At 46.9% G+C, this 21,107-nt stretch overlaps 5 protein-coding genes across 5 annotated transcripts; 1 reads left to right on the forward strand and 4 right to left on the reverse strand.

The window, feature by feature from the left end:
• Positions 1-824: 824 nt before the first annotated feature.
• LHYA1_G003077 (uncharacterized protein) lies at positions 825-3,392 on the forward strand (the record flags this gene model as incomplete). Its single annotated transcript, XM_031148051.1, has 5 exons — positions 825-1,910; positions 1,970-2,078; positions 2,127-2,530; positions 2,581-3,190; positions 3,241-3,392. 5 exons carry the CDS (start codon positions 825-827, stop codon positions 3,390-3,392), a joined length of 2,361 nt encoding a protein of 786 aa, XP_031006649.1.
• A 1,198-nt stretch (positions 3,393-4,590) lies between these two features.
• On the reverse strand, positions 4,591-5,589 carry LHYA1_G003078 (uncharacterized protein; the record flags this gene model as incomplete). The annotated part of the gene is made up of 4 exons (XM_031148052.1): positions 4,591-4,728; positions 4,829-4,996; positions 5,065-5,235; positions 5,350-5,589. The coding sequence occupies 4 exons, from the start codon at positions 5,587-5,589 to the stop codon at positions 4,591-4,593; spliced, it is 717 nt and encodes a 238-aa protein (XP_031006653.1).
• A 1,105-nt stretch (positions 5,590-6,694) lies between these two features.
• Positions 6,695-7,911, reverse strand: CTG1 (Guanine nucleotide-binding protein subunit alpha; the record flags this gene model as incomplete). The annotated part of the gene is made up of 4 exons (XM_031148053.1): positions 6,695-6,738; positions 6,785-7,341; positions 7,396-7,738; positions 7,794-7,911. 4 exons carry the CDS (start codon positions 7,909-7,911, stop codon positions 6,695-6,697), a joined length of 1,062 nt encoding a protein of 353 aa, XP_031006654.1.
• A 6,044-nt stretch (positions 7,912-13,955) lies between these two features.
• Positions 13,956-14,346, reverse strand: mic10 (MICOS complex subunit; the record flags this gene model as incomplete). Its single annotated transcript, XM_031148054.1, has 2 exons — positions 13,956-14,177; positions 14,269-14,346. The coding sequence occupies 2 exons, from the start codon at positions 14,344-14,346 to the stop codon at positions 13,956-13,958; spliced, it is 300 nt and encodes a 99-aa protein (XP_031006615.1).
• Positions 14,347-20,037: 5,691 nt separating this feature from the next.
• kti12 lies at positions 20,038-21,040 on the reverse strand (the record flags this gene model as incomplete). The annotated part of the gene is made up of 2 exons (XM_031148055.1): positions 20,038-20,976; positions 21,035-21,040. The coding sequence occupies 2 exons, from the start codon at positions 21,038-21,040 to the stop codon at positions 20,038-20,040; spliced, it is 945 nt and encodes a 314-aa protein (XP_031006614.1).
• Positions 21,041-21,107: the final 67 nt, after the last annotated feature.

The raw sequence follows: 21,107 nt of genomic DNA on the forward strand, positions 1-21,107 counted from the left end.
CTTGGGAAACTGATATGTTGGATAGACCAATGAAGTCTTTATTGACATGAGTTTGCGGAGCGCCGGGGCTGAAATTTTTCAAATTCGAGTTAGAATGCGATACCACGTGGCCAAATTTTTGAGTGGACCACAATGGAGGGAGTACCGAATATCGTGGCATTTACAGATTAGTTCCAGGCTCCTCGCCTTGTTGATGGCTGTCGTTCGACGTATCGAATAGTTTTTTGTTCTCAGTTTTGCATTGGGAGGCAGCGACGAATAGCTTTTTAGTACCGCGAAGCCGGGCGTCGGGGCGGGTTTTGATTCTGAATTATTTGCAGAGGGAGTGTCGGATATGTCGTTTTGGTTGCGGTGACGAAAAGGGCAAGGTGCTGTGCTTATGTATGTAGAGTGTGTTGGACATCTGTCATCCAATAACAGTTTTCACTCAACATATTTACGCGCTCCCCACATGCTCCAACGTGTCCAATTAAGCAAGGATGCTTATCAAAAACTCCACAGAGGGGTGACCTTGGCGGGCGCCACCCGGTATCCAGAAAGGTAATATCGGTAAGTGCAGAGCCTCTTCCAGTATGTCCTTCTAGGCATCTGCTGAGACAAGAGGCAGTCTTCTTCACTCAGAGTATATCATATATTTGACCATGACGCTTGGGTTGGTGGTCTAACAATAAATACTGTGTACTGACTTGCCCGAATTGCGTGCTCTCATTGGACACCGAGTATTCAAAGCCACAGCCTCGTGTCCCGTCAACCTGTTGCCTGATCTCTCCGAGCTCGAAATATATCCATTGCTGTTCAAATTGGGCAGTCCAAATATCTCTAGAATGGCAGGCATCAACGGTCCCCCGAGGAGCCTCAAGCATCGCAAACAGCCTCAGCAAAATGTGCAATCTCAAATCGAGCCTGGTTCCTGCCCAGCCGAAATGATTCTCGATGGTACGACATCAGGCTACACTGCGACGACCTCGGATATGATGTATGATACTGGGTATAGTGGGGAGCCTGGATACTACATGGACGTCGCAGGGAGCGAGAAACAAGGGTCGAATCTGGATGCTATGAGTTTCGTCAATCTTGCGGGTACTAGTGACATGACGCATACCTCCAGCAGCTATGTGATGGTGCGCAAGAGAGTGAACTCCAACGAGTCTAACGGGACGTCGGCAGAGGGATCAGAGAACCAAATGTACTCGGTTCCCCCGAGTTGTGGCTCTGCAGATTGGCACCATGGCGCTGATTTCGCGGTCGATATGGATCCCACGGAGGAAGACCCGTTTCAGACAATGGCGCCACACGATCCAAAAAACCTTCTCTCTGGCATGTATAGCCCGGGTATGAACTTTTTGAATATCCCCATCTTTCACAAGCTGATTGGTTTAGAACCAAGACCAATCCCAAACCCTTATTCGCCAGAAGAAACAGTGAGTGCTAATAGTGGAAGTCCTGCAAGCCATGAATACATAGACAACTACACAACGAATTCCACGGACCAGAGCAGGACATTTACTTTACCTTCCAGGTCTTCCGATGATCCATGGACCCACTATGAGCCCTATCGCGTTCCACGATTTGATCCCGGATATACTGTTTTCGCGCCTTCTCCTGGCCCGGCCGTGGAGAACGACCAAGAAGAAGTTCGTTCGGGAATTTCGATGCAGAAAGTTAATTCAAGAAATCACGGCCCTCGCTCCATGAAATCTATCTACAAGGGGAAGGAACGGGTCAAAGAGCGCGGGTGGGAACATGCCGTGGTTCAAAAAGGTGGGCTGCAGCTGATATTGAACCCAGAAGAGCAGACAAGCCAACGTGGAGGGTGCCGAAAAGGAAAGCTGGATCCAGAAGCTGCAATAAAAGCTCGTAGGATCCGTAGAATAACAGCATGCTGGAACTGCTGGATCCAGAAAGTCCCTGTAAATGCTCCTCGGAACTTACTACACATAAGCGTAGACTAACAATAGCAATTCAATAGTGCTCAGAGGGAAAGCCGTGTGATCGCTGCAAGAAACAATTCTCACCATCTGCAAGCAACCTCTGCTGCAGGTCCCACTTCAAAGAATATGAGTCTGCGCTCTTCCCAGGTACGACCTCTTTTGGATTTTATTTGGATCCCGTACTGACGGTGTAAGAATACCTACATTCCCACTTTAAGAAACGTAAGATCGAGGATCTCGTCAATGAGCACACCAGTGGCTTCAGAGATACTGTGTTGGAGATCGATATCGCAACAGGAGAGTGTTTCACGCCGATGAGGTTGTCGGCTAATGTTTTCAAGCCAAAATCATGGGAGCTTTTAAGTCAGCATCGCCTGGCGACAGAACAGGAAGAACAGAACTCGCCACTCGTACTGCAGATCAGTGCCCCCGTTGGCCTTCTTGGCCTCTCAACTTCGGAAATGAAGGATAAATGCAAAGAACATGTCGCGGAGATGATCGCAAACCCAGAGTACGCTGAGCAAGTGACTGCTGGGTGCAACAGCCAGATTCCGTACAGCATTTTGGCAGCGGCTACACAGTTCTCGAAGTGTAAAGACGTAAGTTTTGCATTGCCGCATATGCAGAAGGTGCTAATAGAGACTTATAGGTACCACTCGTCCATAATGTCCTAATGCTTCATGCAATCAACTACTTTATGAAAACTTTGATCACCTTCTCCGAGGAATCCGCAAGAAGTGTATATCAAACCCTACAACCTTTTGGAGGGGCCCTCGAGCCGTATCTCTCCTCTCGACTACTTAGCCGGCAGGTCAAGTACGCCATGCATAAGCTAAGCCGAGAGATAACCGTCGAGGTCCTCGAAGGCTTGGAGCGAAGTATGAGATCGAGAACAAAGGATTCATGGCCCGTGTCATTCTGCGCATTCCTTGTCCTTTGCCTCTGTATGGAAGGCTTGCAGATTGCCTGCGATATATACGTTGTCTGTGATATCGAAAAATGTCAGAAGGATGGTTCCAACTCGGCGTTTAACCGCTTTCAGAGTTACCAGGCGTCCACCGTAATCGATGAAAACCCCTTCAGCCAGTGCCAGAGACTGTTCCACGACATATATAGATCACACAAGGAGTCGAACAGAGGTGCAAGAGAGGCAGGGTTCAATCCACTTCGGAACCTAGCAAACAATGACAGGAGCACAGGCCTCGAGCTAGCAGCAGATGTCATGCTGAAGTCGATATACCAGATGATCTGCCATTCATGTAAGGCAGTACATCCCACTAAGCAAGGACTAACAAGCTGACTTGCACAGATCCTGAAATCATAGACCTTTCCGAGCGGCCTCCTTTAGTCAATAATGGATATTCGTTTGACCCGGAGAGTATCAAAATCAACGGAACAGGCCGCCTGGTTTCCAAATTCTTGAGGTCGTTCTTCCCCGACCACTACTGGCCTGCTGCGTGATGCTGGATTAGATTCTAACTTGTCATGAGGAAACATGGTCTGCGTGGGAATGTGCAACGATTTCAAAATTATTGTGATATTATTTGCATTTATGGAGTTGGAGATCGCCGCCGCAAGCCCGAGGCATTGGTGGGCATGTTTGCGGCGTATACACCACCCAGTTATATAACGACAGTTGTAATGAAAGCTCTTTCGGAATAGTTCGTATCATCTTAGACAGGTGCTACGATGTTTGTTTGTCCTGATTAGTCCTCCTGGCGCACTTGTCAACGCCAGCAGGGTGGATAGGACTGGCTGTCTAGGCCGTTGGTTCTTTATCCCACGAACGATATTTAAAATAATTGACACTCAAGTCCATGAAGAGGCACAGGAGGTAGTAATATGTGGTTGGTATTGGTTGGAACAGTAATGGAAACAAGAAACAAAAGCAGGAGATAAATACTCGTACACGTGAAATATGGTACGGGTGTCAGCTCCAGGTATTGCGTGCACCGATAATGGCAACAGCAGCGACAATGTTAATCACTGCGAATAAACAATTACGAAGTAGAGGCATAGTCATGAGCGTCGATGCAGAATGGTGCGTTGGTTTTTCGTGAGGAAGAAGAACAGAAGACGCAGCTGTGGAAAAATTTGAAGAACATGAATGCTAGCGGCCATAAGCGAATGCTTACTAATCGACGCTATGTGCACGTGCACGTCCCCAAGCAGTGCAGTACAGTTGCAGCCTTGGCCTGATTGGTTCTTCTTCCTCTTCTTGCTTGGAGCGGATCTGGGATTTCTTCTTACACATTATATGAACACAGCTACTCCCCCGCTAGAACCATTCACCCAACTGACTAGTCGTTTATACTGTCGTGTTACAGTTATCATAGTCGAGGGACTTATTTAACTGTGGCTGATCACCTAATGCGAAAGACTCGTTATGCAACCCTAGCCTAGGTACTTCGAAAATAGAGTCAAAACCCCGTTGCTAGTGAACTACCCATATGTAGAAACGGGGGTCAGAACCTTAAGGACACAGGTCCAGCGGTTTTGTAACCCACAACTGAAATGGCAGATAAAAAGCAAGATGTGACAATCGTGAGTGTGTCGTGCACTTGCGTGAAGCGCCATTTCTCCTTATTTCTGAATAGAAACTCCTTTCCAATCCCCAAACTCCATACTACTACCAGACCATTACTCCAACTCCCAAAAATCAAGCAAACATATCAATCAAATCATTAAGCCACTCCACCACCTCCACCCCCCGTCTCAGCACCTCGTTTTTCTCAAAGCAACTCCCCTCCTTATACAGCTCAATCTGTTGCTCAATAAAACTTCTGTCTTGGGAATTCTACTCCCTATCAGCACGCCTTCCTCAACCTTCCCAAAACTTGACCAAGACTTGGGTCAAAAAACAAAGAACAAACAGGAAAAAGGATGAGGGGGCATACAGTCTTCCTACTAGCCCACAGCGCCTGGAACCACCCCAAATTCTCAAACACGGCACTCTGGGACGTCCAGCGGTACTTCATCTGCCGTTCCTGGATCGGAAGGAGAAAGTTTGCCGTTGAATAGAGGAAGGCGTGATATTGGGTGGTTGTGACGGTGCAGTTTTGTTCCTAATCTTACGTCAATGATAGGGACGGGGAGATGTGGGAGTCCGTGGGGGCGGGAAGGAGAGGCTTACGGGAGGCTCCAAAGTTAGATCAAGAGGCTTTTCTAGTTCTGCCAGGAGGAAAGAGCAGAGGAGGTGGAGGGAAGCTGCTATTGTCTGTCGGAATCGTATGATTAGCAAGAATCTCAAGGCAAAGTCTGGTATCAGACACAGATTCGGGGCCCCCTCATGCCAGGGCCTTGACTGCACGCATCCTTATATCCTGGGTACCTCATATCCTGGGTACCTCATATCCTGATGTTTCATCCCAACACCCTAAGATATAAATGTAGTGCAAAAACAAGACAATAGACTTACATCTTCAACCTCCATCCCATGCTCATCTTCATTCCCACCCCTCAACAACCTCTGATCCCCCATTAGGGCCCTCGCCATCTCATCGACTTCACCCAACGTCTCACTTCCGTCAACAATATGTTCCCTACACTCATCCGTAATCACCGTAAGATTCCTCATCGTCTGAAGCGTGAGAAGCGCGCATGTCAGGTGCGCGTAGCACGCCAGGGCTAGTGCCGTGGGCAGGATGGGAATGCGCATTTCCCAAGGCTAAAGTTTTGATTGTTTATTATAAAAATACGCGGAAGTTTTATGAAGATGTCCTAAATAGGGCATGAGTTGGTACCAAGAGGAGGCAAATGAAACGTGTTGTCGATATTGATGAGGTAGGTATTGCTAATTAATGCCTGGCCACGATGTATGGAGGACCAATTGACTTCTGGCGCGGACTTGGGCCTACCGTAATTAGCAAGGTACTTAGTGTCGGGTGTCGCCAAGCAAAAGCTTGTATCGCAGCTGCAACCCTCCGCAAAGTGGACATCGAAGAAAATAATAACCAGGCAGCTTTATCTCCACGTGGGTCTGTGTTCATGTCGAGGCACTATTGTTATAACATCTAGGATCACCCTGTGGACAATGATACTACTAAGTTTTCGATAGTCCATGCTATAGACGCCTTTGGCTTCGGCCAAATCTGCTCTAAGAGTTAATGGGGAAATCACACATGGCATTACTAGGAACAACGGTCAAATTTATCGTAGTAGGCCTATATTTCACTATTCTTTCACCAGCCCTATCACCGCTGACCTCAGCCGGCAGCAACGAGCTCGTCCGACCTTCACCTTCATCTGTCAAATCTATCCCCTGCCCCTTTCATTCATCGTCCCCTCATCTCTTCCTCGATATGTACGGACAGAGAACGACAACCAACCATCATGAATCAATCTCTTTGAGGGTTTCTTGCCGTCGCTAATTAATATAACTTAAAGAGAAGCATCACAAGACAAGGAAAAAAGGTATTCTCAAAACAATAAAACATGAAACCTTCCGCTAAGCAGACGAAAGGTTGACTCTTTGATAAGTAGTGCAAAAGGAAAAGGAAACAATAGTAACAACGAAGCAGAGTAAAGCCGCTTTTGCTTTCGTGGGCGTCCTCATGCCCGGCTGTTCGCATCGAAAATCCCGCAGTGGGTCACTACTTTCATAGGAGCGATTTCAAAGACGAGAGATGCAATAAGGTGACGTTGTAATGAATGACCCATATGCTGGTATAAGTGAAGAACCGCCGTATTTTGCATGATTAACGCCAAGTGTATCCGTGTCTAAAGAAATTCTTGTACGCATGCAGCACAATTAATGCCGATGATTAAATGAGACCACACAGACGCAGGTTTTCTTGGATGATTATATCTGCCAAATATTAGTCTAGTACTGTGAGAAGAACCTGGGAGCTTACCATTTACGGCTGCCATCACGAATCGGATCTGGGTGGTATCGGTGGCACAGGTGAAATGTGTATAAATCTGCTTCGTCTCGTGCTGGTTCAAGCTTACAAAGCGATTCAGGATGTAATCGCATGCTGCACCATAGTCCTCACCTCCCTCATAGTCTGGGAAGTAGTTCTTCATTGGGCTGACTGGTAGCTTCTCCTTAAATCTATCGATCTTGTTCAAGAACAAGATTATGGATGTTTTGATGAACCACCTCGAATTGCAGATCGAGTCGAACAGGGTAAGCGCTTCTTGCATACGGTTGACAGTCTCATCTTCGAAAAGCAGTTGGTCGTACTCGGAGATGGCGACTAGGAAAAGGATAGTGGTGACATTTTCAAAACAGTGGATCCACTTCTTTCGTTCCGAACGTTGTCCTCCAACATCGAACATACGGTATGTAAGGTCACCGATAATGAAGGTAGTTTCGGTGATACCGGTAGTCTTGACACGCGAGCGCAGAACGTCTTGGTCATTTGGCATGTAGTCATGCTCGGCGATCCGGTCGATGTTGTCAAAGTAGCTAAAGTGGTGGGTCAGCGAAATAGAACAAGACATCACGTTTCTTCGTACTTACTATCTAGCGGAATCGTTCAATTGGTACTCTCTTGATCGCTTGAAGCAATCTTGCACACCGGCATCTTTCCACAAGGCTGCGATAGCTGTGCCAACCTCCGGCGGTAGGTTGTCGCCTTCGATCTGGGCTGGCTGCATGAAAATAGTCTGGACATGGTATTCCGCTCTGTGATCGTCCAAAGGAAGCTCTAGTGACTCCATAGCCTCGAGAATGACCCGCATTGACTGTACAGTGTTGGAGAAAATGATCTCTTTGAAGTTCTCTCGCTCATCGCGGGAATAACCACCCTCGTGAATGAGCTTCATTTGTTTCAAGATGGTCGATTTTCCGGATTCACCAGCTCCTGCTCTGGGTATTAGCGACGGCATAGGAAACAAGTATGGACAGTGTGTGCTGACCGAGTAAAAGCATCTTGATCTCATTGCGTTGAAGCATCTTATCCCGCTTCAATTGATTCTCGATCTCCTCATTCCGGGCCTTGCCCTCCTTCTCCTCCGTGCTCATACCACAACCCATATTGGCTGATTATTAGACGGATGCTATAGAGTGTGTTGGTATCGTGTCGCTGTGCTTCTGGCAAGTGAAGCGTAGTCAGCGAAGTTGCGATCTGCGTCCAAATTTAGTTAGCGAGAGACCGGGAGAAATCGTTGATCGCAGAAGTTGAAGAGTATTGCGCGGTTCGAGTCTGCGATACTGTTGATGACGGTTGTGTCTCGATTATAGAGGAAGCTCTGCCTGGTCTATCGCAGCTGCCATCGTGATTCGTTGGTGTGATTGAGGGAACGAGAGACGAAGAAGTAATTGCGGTGCGGTGCTGCCAGGATTGGCTCCGAATGCAATGTGCCGCCGAGTGTTTTGAATAGACGAAGAGAAAGAAGAGATGGCGGGAAGAAACGTACCTATACAGTGGCAGATGCCTGGTCGGTGGTCGCCGTTTTGATGAGCAGCTGATGGATACTGCGAATTACTGTTGGGGATTGAGATGGTTGGTGATGTTTTGTAATGCAGACAAGAAGCAGCAGTTGCTCGGATTGGAAATAGAAAGGAGACAGAAATCTAAGGTACAATCCATTCACAACCAAGCTGGCGCTAGTCTGTTTTGGAAATTGAAGCGGACGGGGGGTGGGGCGCTAGGACGGTATAAAGAAAAGGCAGCCAGGGCCAGGAGCCTTCGAGCCAGGCCGCCCGAGCCAGCTGACTCTACCAAACTGCACCTAGGGGAAAACAACTTCTTCGTACATAAACCTCCGCTTACTACTATTAATATTGGGTCCAGATCGACTTCACTCACTTGTATGCAAGATTAATGTACAGCTGCAGAGAATCTTTCAAGTGAGCAATCAATACTCCGTAACAAAAGGTTGGCGTGATGGCCAAGACACTCGTTCATTAACTCTTCTGTCTAATTGTTTGATTCAATCACTTATTGATCACTCATTAATTTAATCATTCCTCCACTACCTTGTCTTTCGTGTCTTTCTCTCTGCCCTTCCCCTCCCTTCAGATTAAGCGAGAGTAGTTTATTTCGGTGTTCAATAGCGTTCAGCAGGGAACAAGGATGGGTTAGCGACACTGCCGTTCATTAATTTCTTATATCGCCGTGTATCGTTCGTGATTTGGCAGTTTAAAATGCCGGCCCGGGCATCGAAGATCAAGATCAAAAGGGGGTGAGTCCTCTCTCCTCTTTGTTGAAGATGTCCTCTTGCCTTCCCCGCCTCCCTGTCTGCAGTCAGCATTACAGTACCAGCATACCAAAGGATTCGTAACGCGCACCATCTTCTAATCTCCAACCCATACATAGCCTTGCCTTTCTTACCTACTCTTCACTCAAATAATAGCTTTTATTCCCATCAATTGTCGTGGAAGTACCTAGTGCAAGAAAGTCTGGAAGAATTACCCAGTCAGTCCAGGGGCTATCGAAGAGAGGGCTTGCTTCAATTGTGGACCCGTAGCCAGCGGCCCTGTAAATTAATTCTTTAGTACCGACTCTACTGCAAGTGCATGCAGATGCGAACTTAATTGCTGCGTGAGAGCCGCTGTTCACCATGTTTCGTACCTTATTTTAGACGTCGATCATCAAAACCTGTGACTGCGGTGCGGGTATAAAGAAGGCAATAAAGTAGGTATACAGTAGGTATCCGATACACCCACTTCTCTTCTCCTTTTCTCGTTCTCTCATCTGGTGAAGGATAATGCCCTTCACTCCCTCACCAGCATAAGTGAGATCCCCGCACACTTGGGGAACGACAGGCATGAAACACAATCAGTCCTCCTGGTTCGATAGCGATCCCTCAACTGCCGCGAGAAAAGACCCGGACGCGTATGAACAACAAGGCTCATCCATTCATATATACTCTCGAGCCCTCTTGCATAATTCCAATGAAACAAAATTCCAAAACTCGGAAAGAAATCATTAAACCTAGACCCATATAATGATATGATCGACCGCCTGCCCTTGTTCGCCACGGGGCTTTCCTTCTAGAAAGTTTGATAGAAGCTCGAGCTTCGTTCGCGATTTGCGCGTCTGAGACTGAAAACGATCGAATCATCTTGATTTAATTCCGGCGGACTGGAACAAGTAACATTACGTTCAAAGGGATAATTGGCCCTCAATCCACCATTTCTGATTAGAGCGGTGTAAGCTGATATGGGCTAACTCCTACAGTGTTTTACGGCCGTCTCCATAAAAAGAAGCCTCGCCGTGGACAGAAAAAGTGGCACCAGTTTATAATGTGCCATGATTGTCTATGACGGCACTGCCATGTGGCATAGGACATTAAAAGTTAATAAGCATAAGTGCCGCTTTTTACGGAGTAGGTCCAGCAAACTTAAGGGCTTATACGAAGTAATTGGCGGTCCTTTTATAGAGAAGGCCGTAAAACATTATCGGAGTTTAGGCACCAAGGCCTGTTTTTATTGTCCTTTGTTCGACGTGCACCAACTCTGAAATGGTTTTGAGATACACCGGATGGACTCAACCGCATAATCTTCGATGATGCAAAGCCCAAGAAGTTTACGTGAGACTGAGATGTATTTTCATTCGCCCGTCAATATTATCAAATGGGGTAGGGGCGACTTTGCTTTGTTGTCCACTCGAATTGTCCTACGGTACAGCAGTGCAACTGGAACAGCGGCTCAACTTGCTCAAGACTTGAAACATTTTTATGTTTGGACACCATTCTTGGAGTCATAGTGGGACAAACCTGCGGCCATGCGCAATGTCCTCTGTAACGTCGGCATAAGAGTACTACTGTAGTGGAGTGACACGAATGGTGAGGTTTCAAAGGGCTTCCCTACACAATGACTCCCCTCGATATCTACGGTAAGGACGCTTTTTTGTTCGTGGTTACAACTGTTGAATGGACCTTTTCTGAGAAGTCTCAGCCCCCCCAAGTCTTCTTCGCGCATCGCCTCTGGACCCTACTCATCTTTATCCGTCTTTATAATTCCATCATCGACATCGAAGTCTCTCGATCAAGATGTGGACAACCTTATTTGAGCCCTTTCGAGTAGGTAGGTTGTCTGGGCATACTATGCCGATGGAGCATGCTACTTGGTTTCGTCTGTTCAGGTGGAAGAATTCAACATGTTCATCGAAATACGGAACTACCTTAGGAAACAAACTTTGAGAGTCCAAAGTTCAGCGTCCTGATACGAAGGAGGCCAGTCACCCCGACCCTATCAAGGCAGGTGCGATTGATTGTAAGAGGAGCATGAATCCCAATCTTCAGTTTCTACTCTGAGAAATTATTCTCCAATCGACTATCATCATTACATTTCCTAGGACACTTTTTGGACACCCGACGACGTATCATTATACCCACAATTCAAACATCACTCATACATCGGCATCAAAGTCTGCAACGCGAGAGGGTAAACTCGAAAATCCCTCTTTCACGAAATCCCCGAGATGACAGCACACTCCGCACACCGCCGCAAACACATATCCCATCACCCACCCAGTACAACTCCAATTCCTCCAATCAGCCGACCTCACACCCTCAACATTACCGTAACGCCAGCAGAAGGTAAATACCTTCCCTACTTCGCCCAATTCGCCTTATGCCGCGCTTACGTTCTATCAGTACTCATCCTCACTATCGCTCTCTTAATCCTACTCGCCCTCCTCATGTGGCTAGCCTACCATGGCCTCATAGTCTGCAGCCGTCGTAGGGAAGCAGATCGAACGGCGGGCTCTGAGCGGGGTGTAGGCAATGGGATCAGGAATTGGTTTGCGGGTTTCTCTGATGATTTCAGGAAGAGTGATCAGGAGAGGGGTGGCGAAAGGGGTGTGGATAGGAAGAGGCCGCTTAGTAGCTTTTGGGGGGGTAATAGTAATCTGGAGAGGGACGACGGGGTAGAGGGAAAGCGGTTGCTTGGGGGGGTGTTTGGGGCTATTAGGGATATAGATGGGAAGGGGCATGATTCGTATATTGGACATGATATGACGGGGGGGTTGGGTTATGGAGGAGGTTTTGTGGATGGGAGTGAAAGTTCGGGAGTGATGGTTCTGCATAGGGATGATTGTGAGGGTCATTGTGGTACGCGGAGAAGGAGTGGAGAGTGAGACTGGTTTGGAAGAGGCGGGACGGTTGAAAGCAACGGGTTACGAAATTGTAATTAAGAGAAGACGAAAAGATTGAAGGTAAATTACCAGATTGAAGCCAGAGGAAAGTGGTTGAATGGGGAAGATTCGAGTCTAGGAGGTTACACGTAGGCAAGAAGACTTGTCGTAGTCCAGTCCTTCAATTTCTGTTCTGCTGCACATAGCACTTGACTTGTGGCTTCAAGGTTCGTGGCAATTGATGTGGTCGAGTAACCGTCTCCACCATCCACGTCCACATTCATTACCCATTCACAACTCTAGACTTTCAGACTCTTGTTGCAGGTCGCATGTTTATCGGTTCGTTCTTTTTCCTTGACTTGAATATGGAGCTGCTTTTCTACAGCCTGACTCGATTTTTTGTTGCATGTCGCAGGAGTCCGGTTTCGGCGCTCCGTCGATTTCCATCCTCGGTTCCTAGATAGATACTATACAGGTGTATTTTTCAACTTTCCATTGTATTTGTAATATACAGGTAGTCGCGACGCGTATAAATATGTCATCTGTCTTATAGATATATACAAGATTTATTTGTAGTGTGCAATATATGTCCATTTTAGATATGTGATATAAGTAATAATGTACTACATTGGGGAATATCTCTGTAGCTGCACGAAACAATTAAATAGGACAAAAGAGCAGGACAAGGAAGCATTGCTAACACAACCAGCTCCAGATCATTCAGCAGAAGAAGACTTGCAATCCTGATTGGCTGTCCAATAAGTCCATCAACCATTAATTATTCAAGGCCCCTCTTTCGAGTGACTGGCCGAGGCAAGAACAGAGTATCCTGAATTTCCGTTTACGGTGATATAGCTCAATTTACTTCCTTCACATGTATGTATATATATGTAAACATTTGATTGACTATGAACAGCTACGACCTTGGTTTACCTTATGAGCGAACGTGCCGTACAATACGATCTCGGCTCCGCAACGCGTACGAGTGTACTTCGTGTCAAACAAGTTTCGATACTTGAAACTAGTTCGCAGAACTCGCCTTACCTATCCTAGGTCTACATGGTACTTGGGATTTATGTGGATTGATGACGGAGAAACACAAGGGGTTTTGTATTACAACCTGAATTCCTACTTCAGAACAATATACACATATTCCAGGGTTCGCGCTTGCAATAATAATCAGTCAGACTCTGCTATATGTGGCGGCTATATATATAAATGCCCAATAGAGCTAAGTAAGCACCAGATTCGGTTTGTTTGAACTCCTTCTGATACTACGAGTATAAAGCCAACTACTTTTCTCGAATTACACATAAAGCCCAAGAGAAAATATAAAGTGACACTTTACTATTTAAGCTAACTCTTCTTATGCAACATATCATGATTATATATATGTGTACCAAATGAATGGCTTTGTTCGTTGCACTAGCAATTTATAACTTTAGAGTTGGATTCAGATCTATGAAATAATAGCTCTTGGTGCATACTCAGTAGCTCAAAAGAAATGTGACTTTAGAGGTAGATCGACCATCGTATCAGAAAGTCTTGTCTCATCTGCTAGGTCTACACCTCGTCCATCATGGACTGCTCAGAACATATCCATGTGGTTATTTTAAACACAGGAGAAAGTCAACTTTGAATTCCACGATGCCGTGAAACCTTGCCCAGATCCATCAGATCGCTGCCCATATACTCATCAACCAGTCTCTCCACACGCTGTCTAACGGTATCTTTCGGGAGAACCCCTACATCAGACCCATGTGACAAGATGAAAGAGGCACTAAATGTCACCAATATTCAGCATCTGAAACATGTATAATTCTCACCGGTTCAGAATGACATGCAATCTATTCTCCCGTATTGAGTTTGTTGTACAATCATACAGCTCCACGAGCCCTTCCTCCCCATCGTCTGACTTCCCACAAAGCCTGCATTTCTCTACTCAGCTGCTCATCTAGTCCCATTCAACAGCCATTTTGTCCGTATTAATGCCTCTTCACGGTCTTTGAACCCTGACACCCTCTTTCCCGGCACCCCTCAAGAATCCCCCATTACACTCCTCATACGCCCGTCCCGCCCCAAAGCCGAGTCCTACAAACGCAGGCCAAGCCCTCCGCTTGAACAAAAGAACTGAGAAAACGACGCCGAAGGATAGGCCGAGGGAGGAGCGGATCAACAACGAGGAAAGGCATTTGTCCCACTGTTTTGTGAGCGTCAGCTAAACCTCTTTTTGTGATGGGTTGAAGTAGTTATTGGCAGGCAGAGGAGATGCATGTCCAGTTTATATTAGGAAAAAGGAAAGGAAATACCTTCTCATTCAAAAGAGCTTCAGACACAGGCTTGCTTGGACGCGCCGCGACGGCTGGAGGGGGTGTTGTTTCTGGCATTGTTCTATATTCATTGTTAGCCTACCACTTGATCGTCCTCCATAGATCTCAATTGACATACCACGAGGGTTCTGCTTGCGTTTGGAAGCTCAAATCGTGCTTGGAATGAGCTTTGCGATAAATCATGCGCGGCTGTCGGAAGAAGTTGGATGAGAGCTTGACCGCCTTGGTTCGTCTAATTAGGGATGGTGGGGATTTTTCTGCCGTTATTTTTTTGGCGGGCACAAGAAGCTAATAAGCTGAGGTGAAGAGGTGAAGTCAACCTGTTTTGCTGGGATTCTGGTTTGCGATGGTATTTATTTTTCTTCTGATATGGAATTCGAAGAAAAGAACTAATGTGATTTCAGACGTCACAATCCCACGCAGCGCAAGAGCAGCTTGCGAAGCTGGAGAAAGCCTCTGCGCCGTTTGGAGAACAACTTCTTGAGGCTGCGAAATTCATTGGCGTGAATATAGATACAGTTGGAAGATGTGCAAAAATAGAAGAGGGGGAAGAGAAGAAGGGGAAGGCTGCTGTCTATCATGGCAGGGAAGAGTGGCTGCTTAGATGGTTGTTGAAGAAGCTGCAGGTTCCTAAAGATGCTGTGCCTAGGTATGTGTTTTGGAGAATTCAATGGCATTGGCTGATTGATATGACAGACAAACACCATCTGCTTGGTGGTTGTTCAGCCATCTAGTTCAGAGTATCCCGTTACCTATCGCTGCTCGACTGCTCATTGAGAGAAAGTTCACTGCGATCTTACGACAGACATTGGAGGAGGCACAAAAAGCAGCGGACGAATCAAACATTGCGAATGATCGAGCAATATCCGAATCTAGCCCTGCAGTCGAAGGGGAATCCTCGAGGCCATCGAAGAAGCGCAAGCGTTCACCAGAGCTGGTCGCGAAGTCTGGAGGAACGGCAGAGTTACTGGACTTAATGGACGCAATATATACCACGTTGGATATTATAACACGATCTACGAAACCAACTACCGCAATATCTGAGAAGGGACGAGACGCTGCTTTCTCAGCCGAATACATGCGAACAGCCATAAAGTCTCCTGCGCAGGAATCTGCTACAATTTTAGGACTGTGGTTTTCACTTTCGGATGTAGTCCTAGGTGCACGGAAGGCGTCTGTCAAATCTTCCTGGCTTTCGCCCTTTATTGAGATATGGAATGCTCGGGTAGCCGATGAGAGCGAGCTGAGCTTCTTTTCTCGTCACTGCTTGGAATCCTTAGTATTACTGCTGCGAGCTACTGAAAAGGGTTTCTCCCGGACTGATGACTGGACGGCACAACTTGAGCAGCTGGTGGCACGCAATGTCATGATCCCAGCAAAGGCAGCAAAGAGAGACGACCCGGAATCATCACTCCTACCTAACTTGGCGAGGATTCCAGTAGTCAAGAATACAGCAAATGCACCAGTCTTCTTCGATATTGCAATTCGATCGATTTTAAGCCACGGAACCCAGCGGCGCCGACCACAAGATGATGCATGGCTCCAGCATGTCTTCACCACATTGCAAGATGCTCTGGTACAGAGACGGGAAGATAATAGTGAGGCACTTTGTGCAATGCTTCAAAGTGCCAGAAAGTACAGAGTGGGCATCGAGCTCTCGACTCTCCGCAACATTACTTCCAAATTTGCTTTACCCAAGGGCCGCAATGATTGGAAACTTGTACAAAACCTTATTGCTCTCGACGCAAACGTTTTCCTCATTCCAGACAGCGAAACAAATCTTCTAGATGAGCTCTTTAGTAGGATCACAAAAGCATGCGTCCAACCGGACTGGGCGGAGGTTGTGGATCGAGTTGTGCTAGATGTGTTGGTACCCCTTATGAACGAGTTCGCCAAGGCAAGAGATCTCTCTGGGTTCATCCGCCACTGGTATGCTCAACTTGTCGGGTTTGAAAAACTTCGGATAGAAGGCATGCTTTTCTCCATGGAGCTCTTCAGCGCTTGGGAAGACGAAGCACTTCAAACAGAGCTTAGCAGACTGCTAGAGCCTTCCCTAACTATACAACAAATCAATCAGATTCTAGATTGGCTGTCCACTCAAATTCCAGAAAATCCGAATGCTGTCTGTGTCATTCTTCAAGCAATTTCCAGATCAATCTCTCGTGAGGAAACCGTCGATTCCATCAATACACGCTTGTACCACATCATGTTCGATGAGGCTTCAGAAAAGCTGGATGGCCGTTACAAATGGCGCTCCTGGACAATTCTGTCAGAAACATTGAGGTGGGTAATGGAACCAGGGCTCGAGGACCTATCTATGCTCTGGGGACCGGGATCACCGAAACGAACGAAGCGATTTGGTTCTCTGGGGAAGAAGGTTCTCTCGGCTGGATTATTGGAGGTTTATAGCGGCACCACTGTTACTCTTGAGTCTCTCGAAGTTTTGAGATGCACGTGTGCGGCGTGGAGCGCTGCTGAAGCAGGCAGTAACTTAGCAGATCTGTCGAGGGATCTGGTTATTGATCTTCTAGAGCGATTGGCTCGCGAGCTCAAGACGTTTCCTCGTGATCTAGCTGGGGATCTCGGAATGAGCCAATCGATCTGCGCGGGCAGACAGAACACTGTGTACAGGGATATTAGTTGGATGATGTGGGCACTTGTGCGATGTATATTCGTAGAGTACCCAAAGGTCCTCACGTAAGCTCTCTATTCCAGGTACGGAATCATACGACTGACATTAGCAGACTCGTCCCCGAATTGCAAACTGATATACCCCGAGAATTCTTACAGAACATCTTATGGGTATCTTCAGCAAACGCTGCGGAAAACAGTCAGATTGATTGGCTACGCCTCAACCCCGAAGCGTTTCCAGATCTTTGGACATCTGCTCTGCGGCATGACTGTGTCCTTGACTGCCCTGCACTCACCAGTGCGTATCTAATTACCTATTTGCATCTGATGGGTCTATACTGACCGGAGTTAGGCACAATGATGAACCTCATGCTGGACGTGGATTCGAATATGAAGAATCCTCTTATTAAGTCACAAAGCATCAATAACTTTGCAATCCGTTCTCTGTTGAATCTTCCTGGCGAGCTATTTTCAAGAGAGAATAGGGAGCAGGTGCTGACGAGCTGGCTTCCAATTTCATTGCAGCTGGAATCCAGAACTGCTGCACTAGACCCTACTATTCTCGCTTTAAAAACCAAACTCGTTCAGCGTTCGGCCTTTTATGAGGTAAGCCACATAACAAAAATAATACGGCAGTAAGCTAATAAATTACAGGGCATGACTTTCCGGGACTTAATCAATTTAGCCGATGCTCTGGCTGAATTGAAAGCTGATTCGCTGTACACAAGCCTTGCATTGTTCAAGGAACTCGTCCGATTGACATTGAGGTATGGATTCAGTCTCCGCTTTATGTCTCTCTACTAATACTTCTCCAAAGTCAAATGTCAGAAGGTATAGACCAGCGGCAAAAAAAAACTTATATTGCGGAATGCTTTACTGAAATCAGTAGCAAGCTTGCACAAAGTAGGGAGATCAAGAAAAGCCAGCGGTGGAGTTTTTCCCACATTGCACTATTTGATGTTGTCCTCACCGTGTTCCGCTCAAGGCTCATAGCTCTTGATGACTTTGAGATAATCAACAAGATTGACCTCCAGGCTCTATGTGCTGAGTTGAAAGAGTCTCTTCTGATACAGCTGGGAGTATCTCTAGCCGAAGAGTTCAGTCCAAAGAAGAGAGATCGGAAGAGCTTACTGCTACTCTGTACAATTGATGCATTGACTTCATTGGGAGTGACTTCTTCTGATCTGGCTGGTTTCAAGGATGCAGCCAAATCTTTTGCATCCTATCCGGAAGAAATCCCTTTCGATGTAGGGAAGCGACTCGAAGTTTTTATGTCTGTCCAGGCGGGTGAAGTTGGAAAGAAGAGCTTTGGTACCCGGGTCAAGGGTGACCTTACTACGCTATATGGCAGACATGCGGTTCTGGCAAAGGTGGAAGCTGCTACTTTTGCAAAGAGTGAAAAGTCAAAATTGAAACTACTCGACTCAATTTTTGGGGAAGGGCTAGTTGGATTAACACAGACGGACAAATTACTGGCGGCTAAGCATGTCATTATGTCATGCGAAGGTCAGTTGCACTCGTGTCTTCAATCCCCTGTGTTAATATCCTTAGATGTCCGACGATCTGATGAGGAAGAAGATGAGAATAAGCTTGACCTGTCAATGGCATACTCGATACTCTGCGGCCATCTTTGGAAAGCTACAGAAATTCGCCCGTTCTGTATTATCAGCGAGACGATGGAGTTGATGCTGCGAACCAAGGTGAGACTTTTCACCCAAGAAATACTACATCTCTAACAAAAGTCTAGGGCCGCTCCATGTCTCAATGGAATATTGACAGCACCCTTGGGAGCATAACCATAATCTGCTCGCGCAACGGCCCAACGCTCCGGTCGAACCATTCCGGCGCTGTCTACCTACATGTTTGCCGCCTCCTGCAAGCAGTCCTCACTTCTCACCGACTTAAATTACAGGGGCACTTCCACCTCGTGGTCCAAGTCATGCAAACACTTCTTCGCTGCCTCTTCCTTTCGCTGCCTCACAGTACAACAAAAACGACAAAGTTCCTGGCCCCTCCCCCATGGCTAACCTCTTCCAAATACCAACTTGGTGCCAAACATGCAGAAGCCTTCACTCGCCTCGTAACTTTAATTTGCGACCCAAGTGTCTCCTCTGTCACCCGTTCTCAGCATAACGCACTCACATCTGCAACAGACAAAGCAAAGCGCATGGCGGCTCAACACATGCAATTTGTGCTCACTACCTACATTAAGCTGCAGCTAGAAATGCGTATGCTGCCTGAAATCAGAGAGAAAATGGTGCCGGGCCTCTATGCGATATTCGATACCACAAGCCCCGAGATGAGGAGGATGATTAGCGAAAGTTTAGATGCGAGCGGAAGAGCTGTATTTGGGACGTTGTTTAGAGATTATCAGCGCTTTGGAAAGTGGAAGGGCTCTTAGGGTAGGTGGTAGATACGGAGCCAATTTTCAAGTGTTTCACGTAGCTTATACGATACTTGATAAAAGATGCCATCTTAAACGTTCGCTTCGTATCTGACTGCCTGGCTTGACGACCAAGATACTCAGTGAAGAGTTTAATGCTCCCTCTCCTAGCATTCGGACATTGCGTGAACGTTTCCCTTGGACTTGGCCCTAGTAGTATCTTGTTGAAAGGAGCTATTGAACTTTCTGCTCTATTCCATTTTAACAACACATCTACGGAAAGAAATGATATGCTTATGACATATTATGGTTCCGAGCAAGGTTACAGGGCTCATTGTCCCTATGGTTTGATGGAGACAATTGCGAAAAGCGGGAAGTCGAGGAAAGATGTAGGAGTACCAAAGGTGATGGTGTTGCTTGGGGGATTTGACCCTGATAATGATTTTGTGAAGCCAGTGAAAGAATTTGTCGAATTATGGAAGAAGAGTTGGGGAGATATCGACTTTGGCATTCTCAAGGGACACAATCATATCAGTCCTCCCTGGGCACTGATGGCGGGTGAACCAGCGGGTGAAAACTGGGGCGAGGATTTGACGAAATGGATAAAAAACTGAAAATTGTGAATCATCCTCTGGAATATTAGCAAGATCTACTTGATTCATGCAAACGCCGGGGTATCAAGTTCTAAATCCGTGACCATACAAAATCCAACCCATGGTTTTTTCCTTTCCTCCCTATGCCGCTTGAAAGGAATCGTTCAAATAAGCCACGAAACTCTCCCTGATCCTCTGCACGGATACAGAGTTCTGTCTGTTCAAACTAATGAACTGCCTCCTAATCCTCTGAAGTGCGGGCAAGCCCACAGGACTCGCGGGTAACTCAACCAGCAACCCCTCAACACCACCCTCACCAACGCTGACCTCCCCACCTCCTTCCCCGGGATGGTCTTTCGCCCAGTCTAATATCCTATTGAGTATCCTCTGAGTACTCTTATCCAACTCATAAAGATAATCCTCACTGCTCGGCGCCTTCAACACTGTCGCCATGTTTGGCTTGACAACCTTCCTATTACCCTCTGTCTCGCTCCCAACCAGAGCCTCCCAAATGGCTCCAAAAGGCGGCCCATCATCATCCCACAGCACCGTAAAGAGCGGACTATCCCACCTAGCCATTGCGTTCGGCTCCTCATATCTATACACCAGGTTCTCCCAGCACTCGCTCTCATACGGCTGTTCCTCTTCCCCTTTTCCCTCGGTACTCGCAGCTAATCGTTCAGCATTAATGCCTCTAGCTTGAGTCACAGGCGTCCCAACGTGCACCACGCAATGCGGCGTTCGAACAGCCTTGGCGTCGCAGTACAGCTGGTATCGCCATCCCTTGATATAGTTTGCTCCATCCAGAATCACTATGTCTTTATTGCTTAGCACTCTTTTTACTGCCGCATATATCGTAGCTCGCGCATCCTTTTCGGACGCATTGTTTGAGCGCTCGTGCTGGGACTTTGCTTCGAGGTTGTAGACGCTGCGTGGGATTGAGAGCGTGTGGTCGGATATGAGATGGACGCGTAGTGAGGCGGGGTCTGGGAGGGAGGAAATGCGCGTTAAAAGGTAGTTTTGCAACTGTTGCGCGCGGTGCGTTTTCCCAGAAGTAGGATACCCGGTAAGGATTATTAACTAATGGGAAGGTATTAGTACAATATGCCCGTTATTAGAGGGTAGTTTGGAAACCCACCGGCATAGTTTGTTCTGTCTGTATAAAAGTCTTACGGAAGGGGAAATCTAAGGTGGGGCAACCTCCATTTTTT

The sequence above is a fragment of the Lachnellula hyalina genome (genome assembly GCF_007821495.1).
Source record: "Lachnellula hyalina strain CBS 185.66 chromosome Unknown contig00041, whole genome shotgun sequence".
Classification (NCBI taxonomy): Eukaryota; Fungi; Ascomycota; class Leotiomycetes; order Helotiales; family Lachnaceae; genus Lachnellula; species Lachnellula hyalina.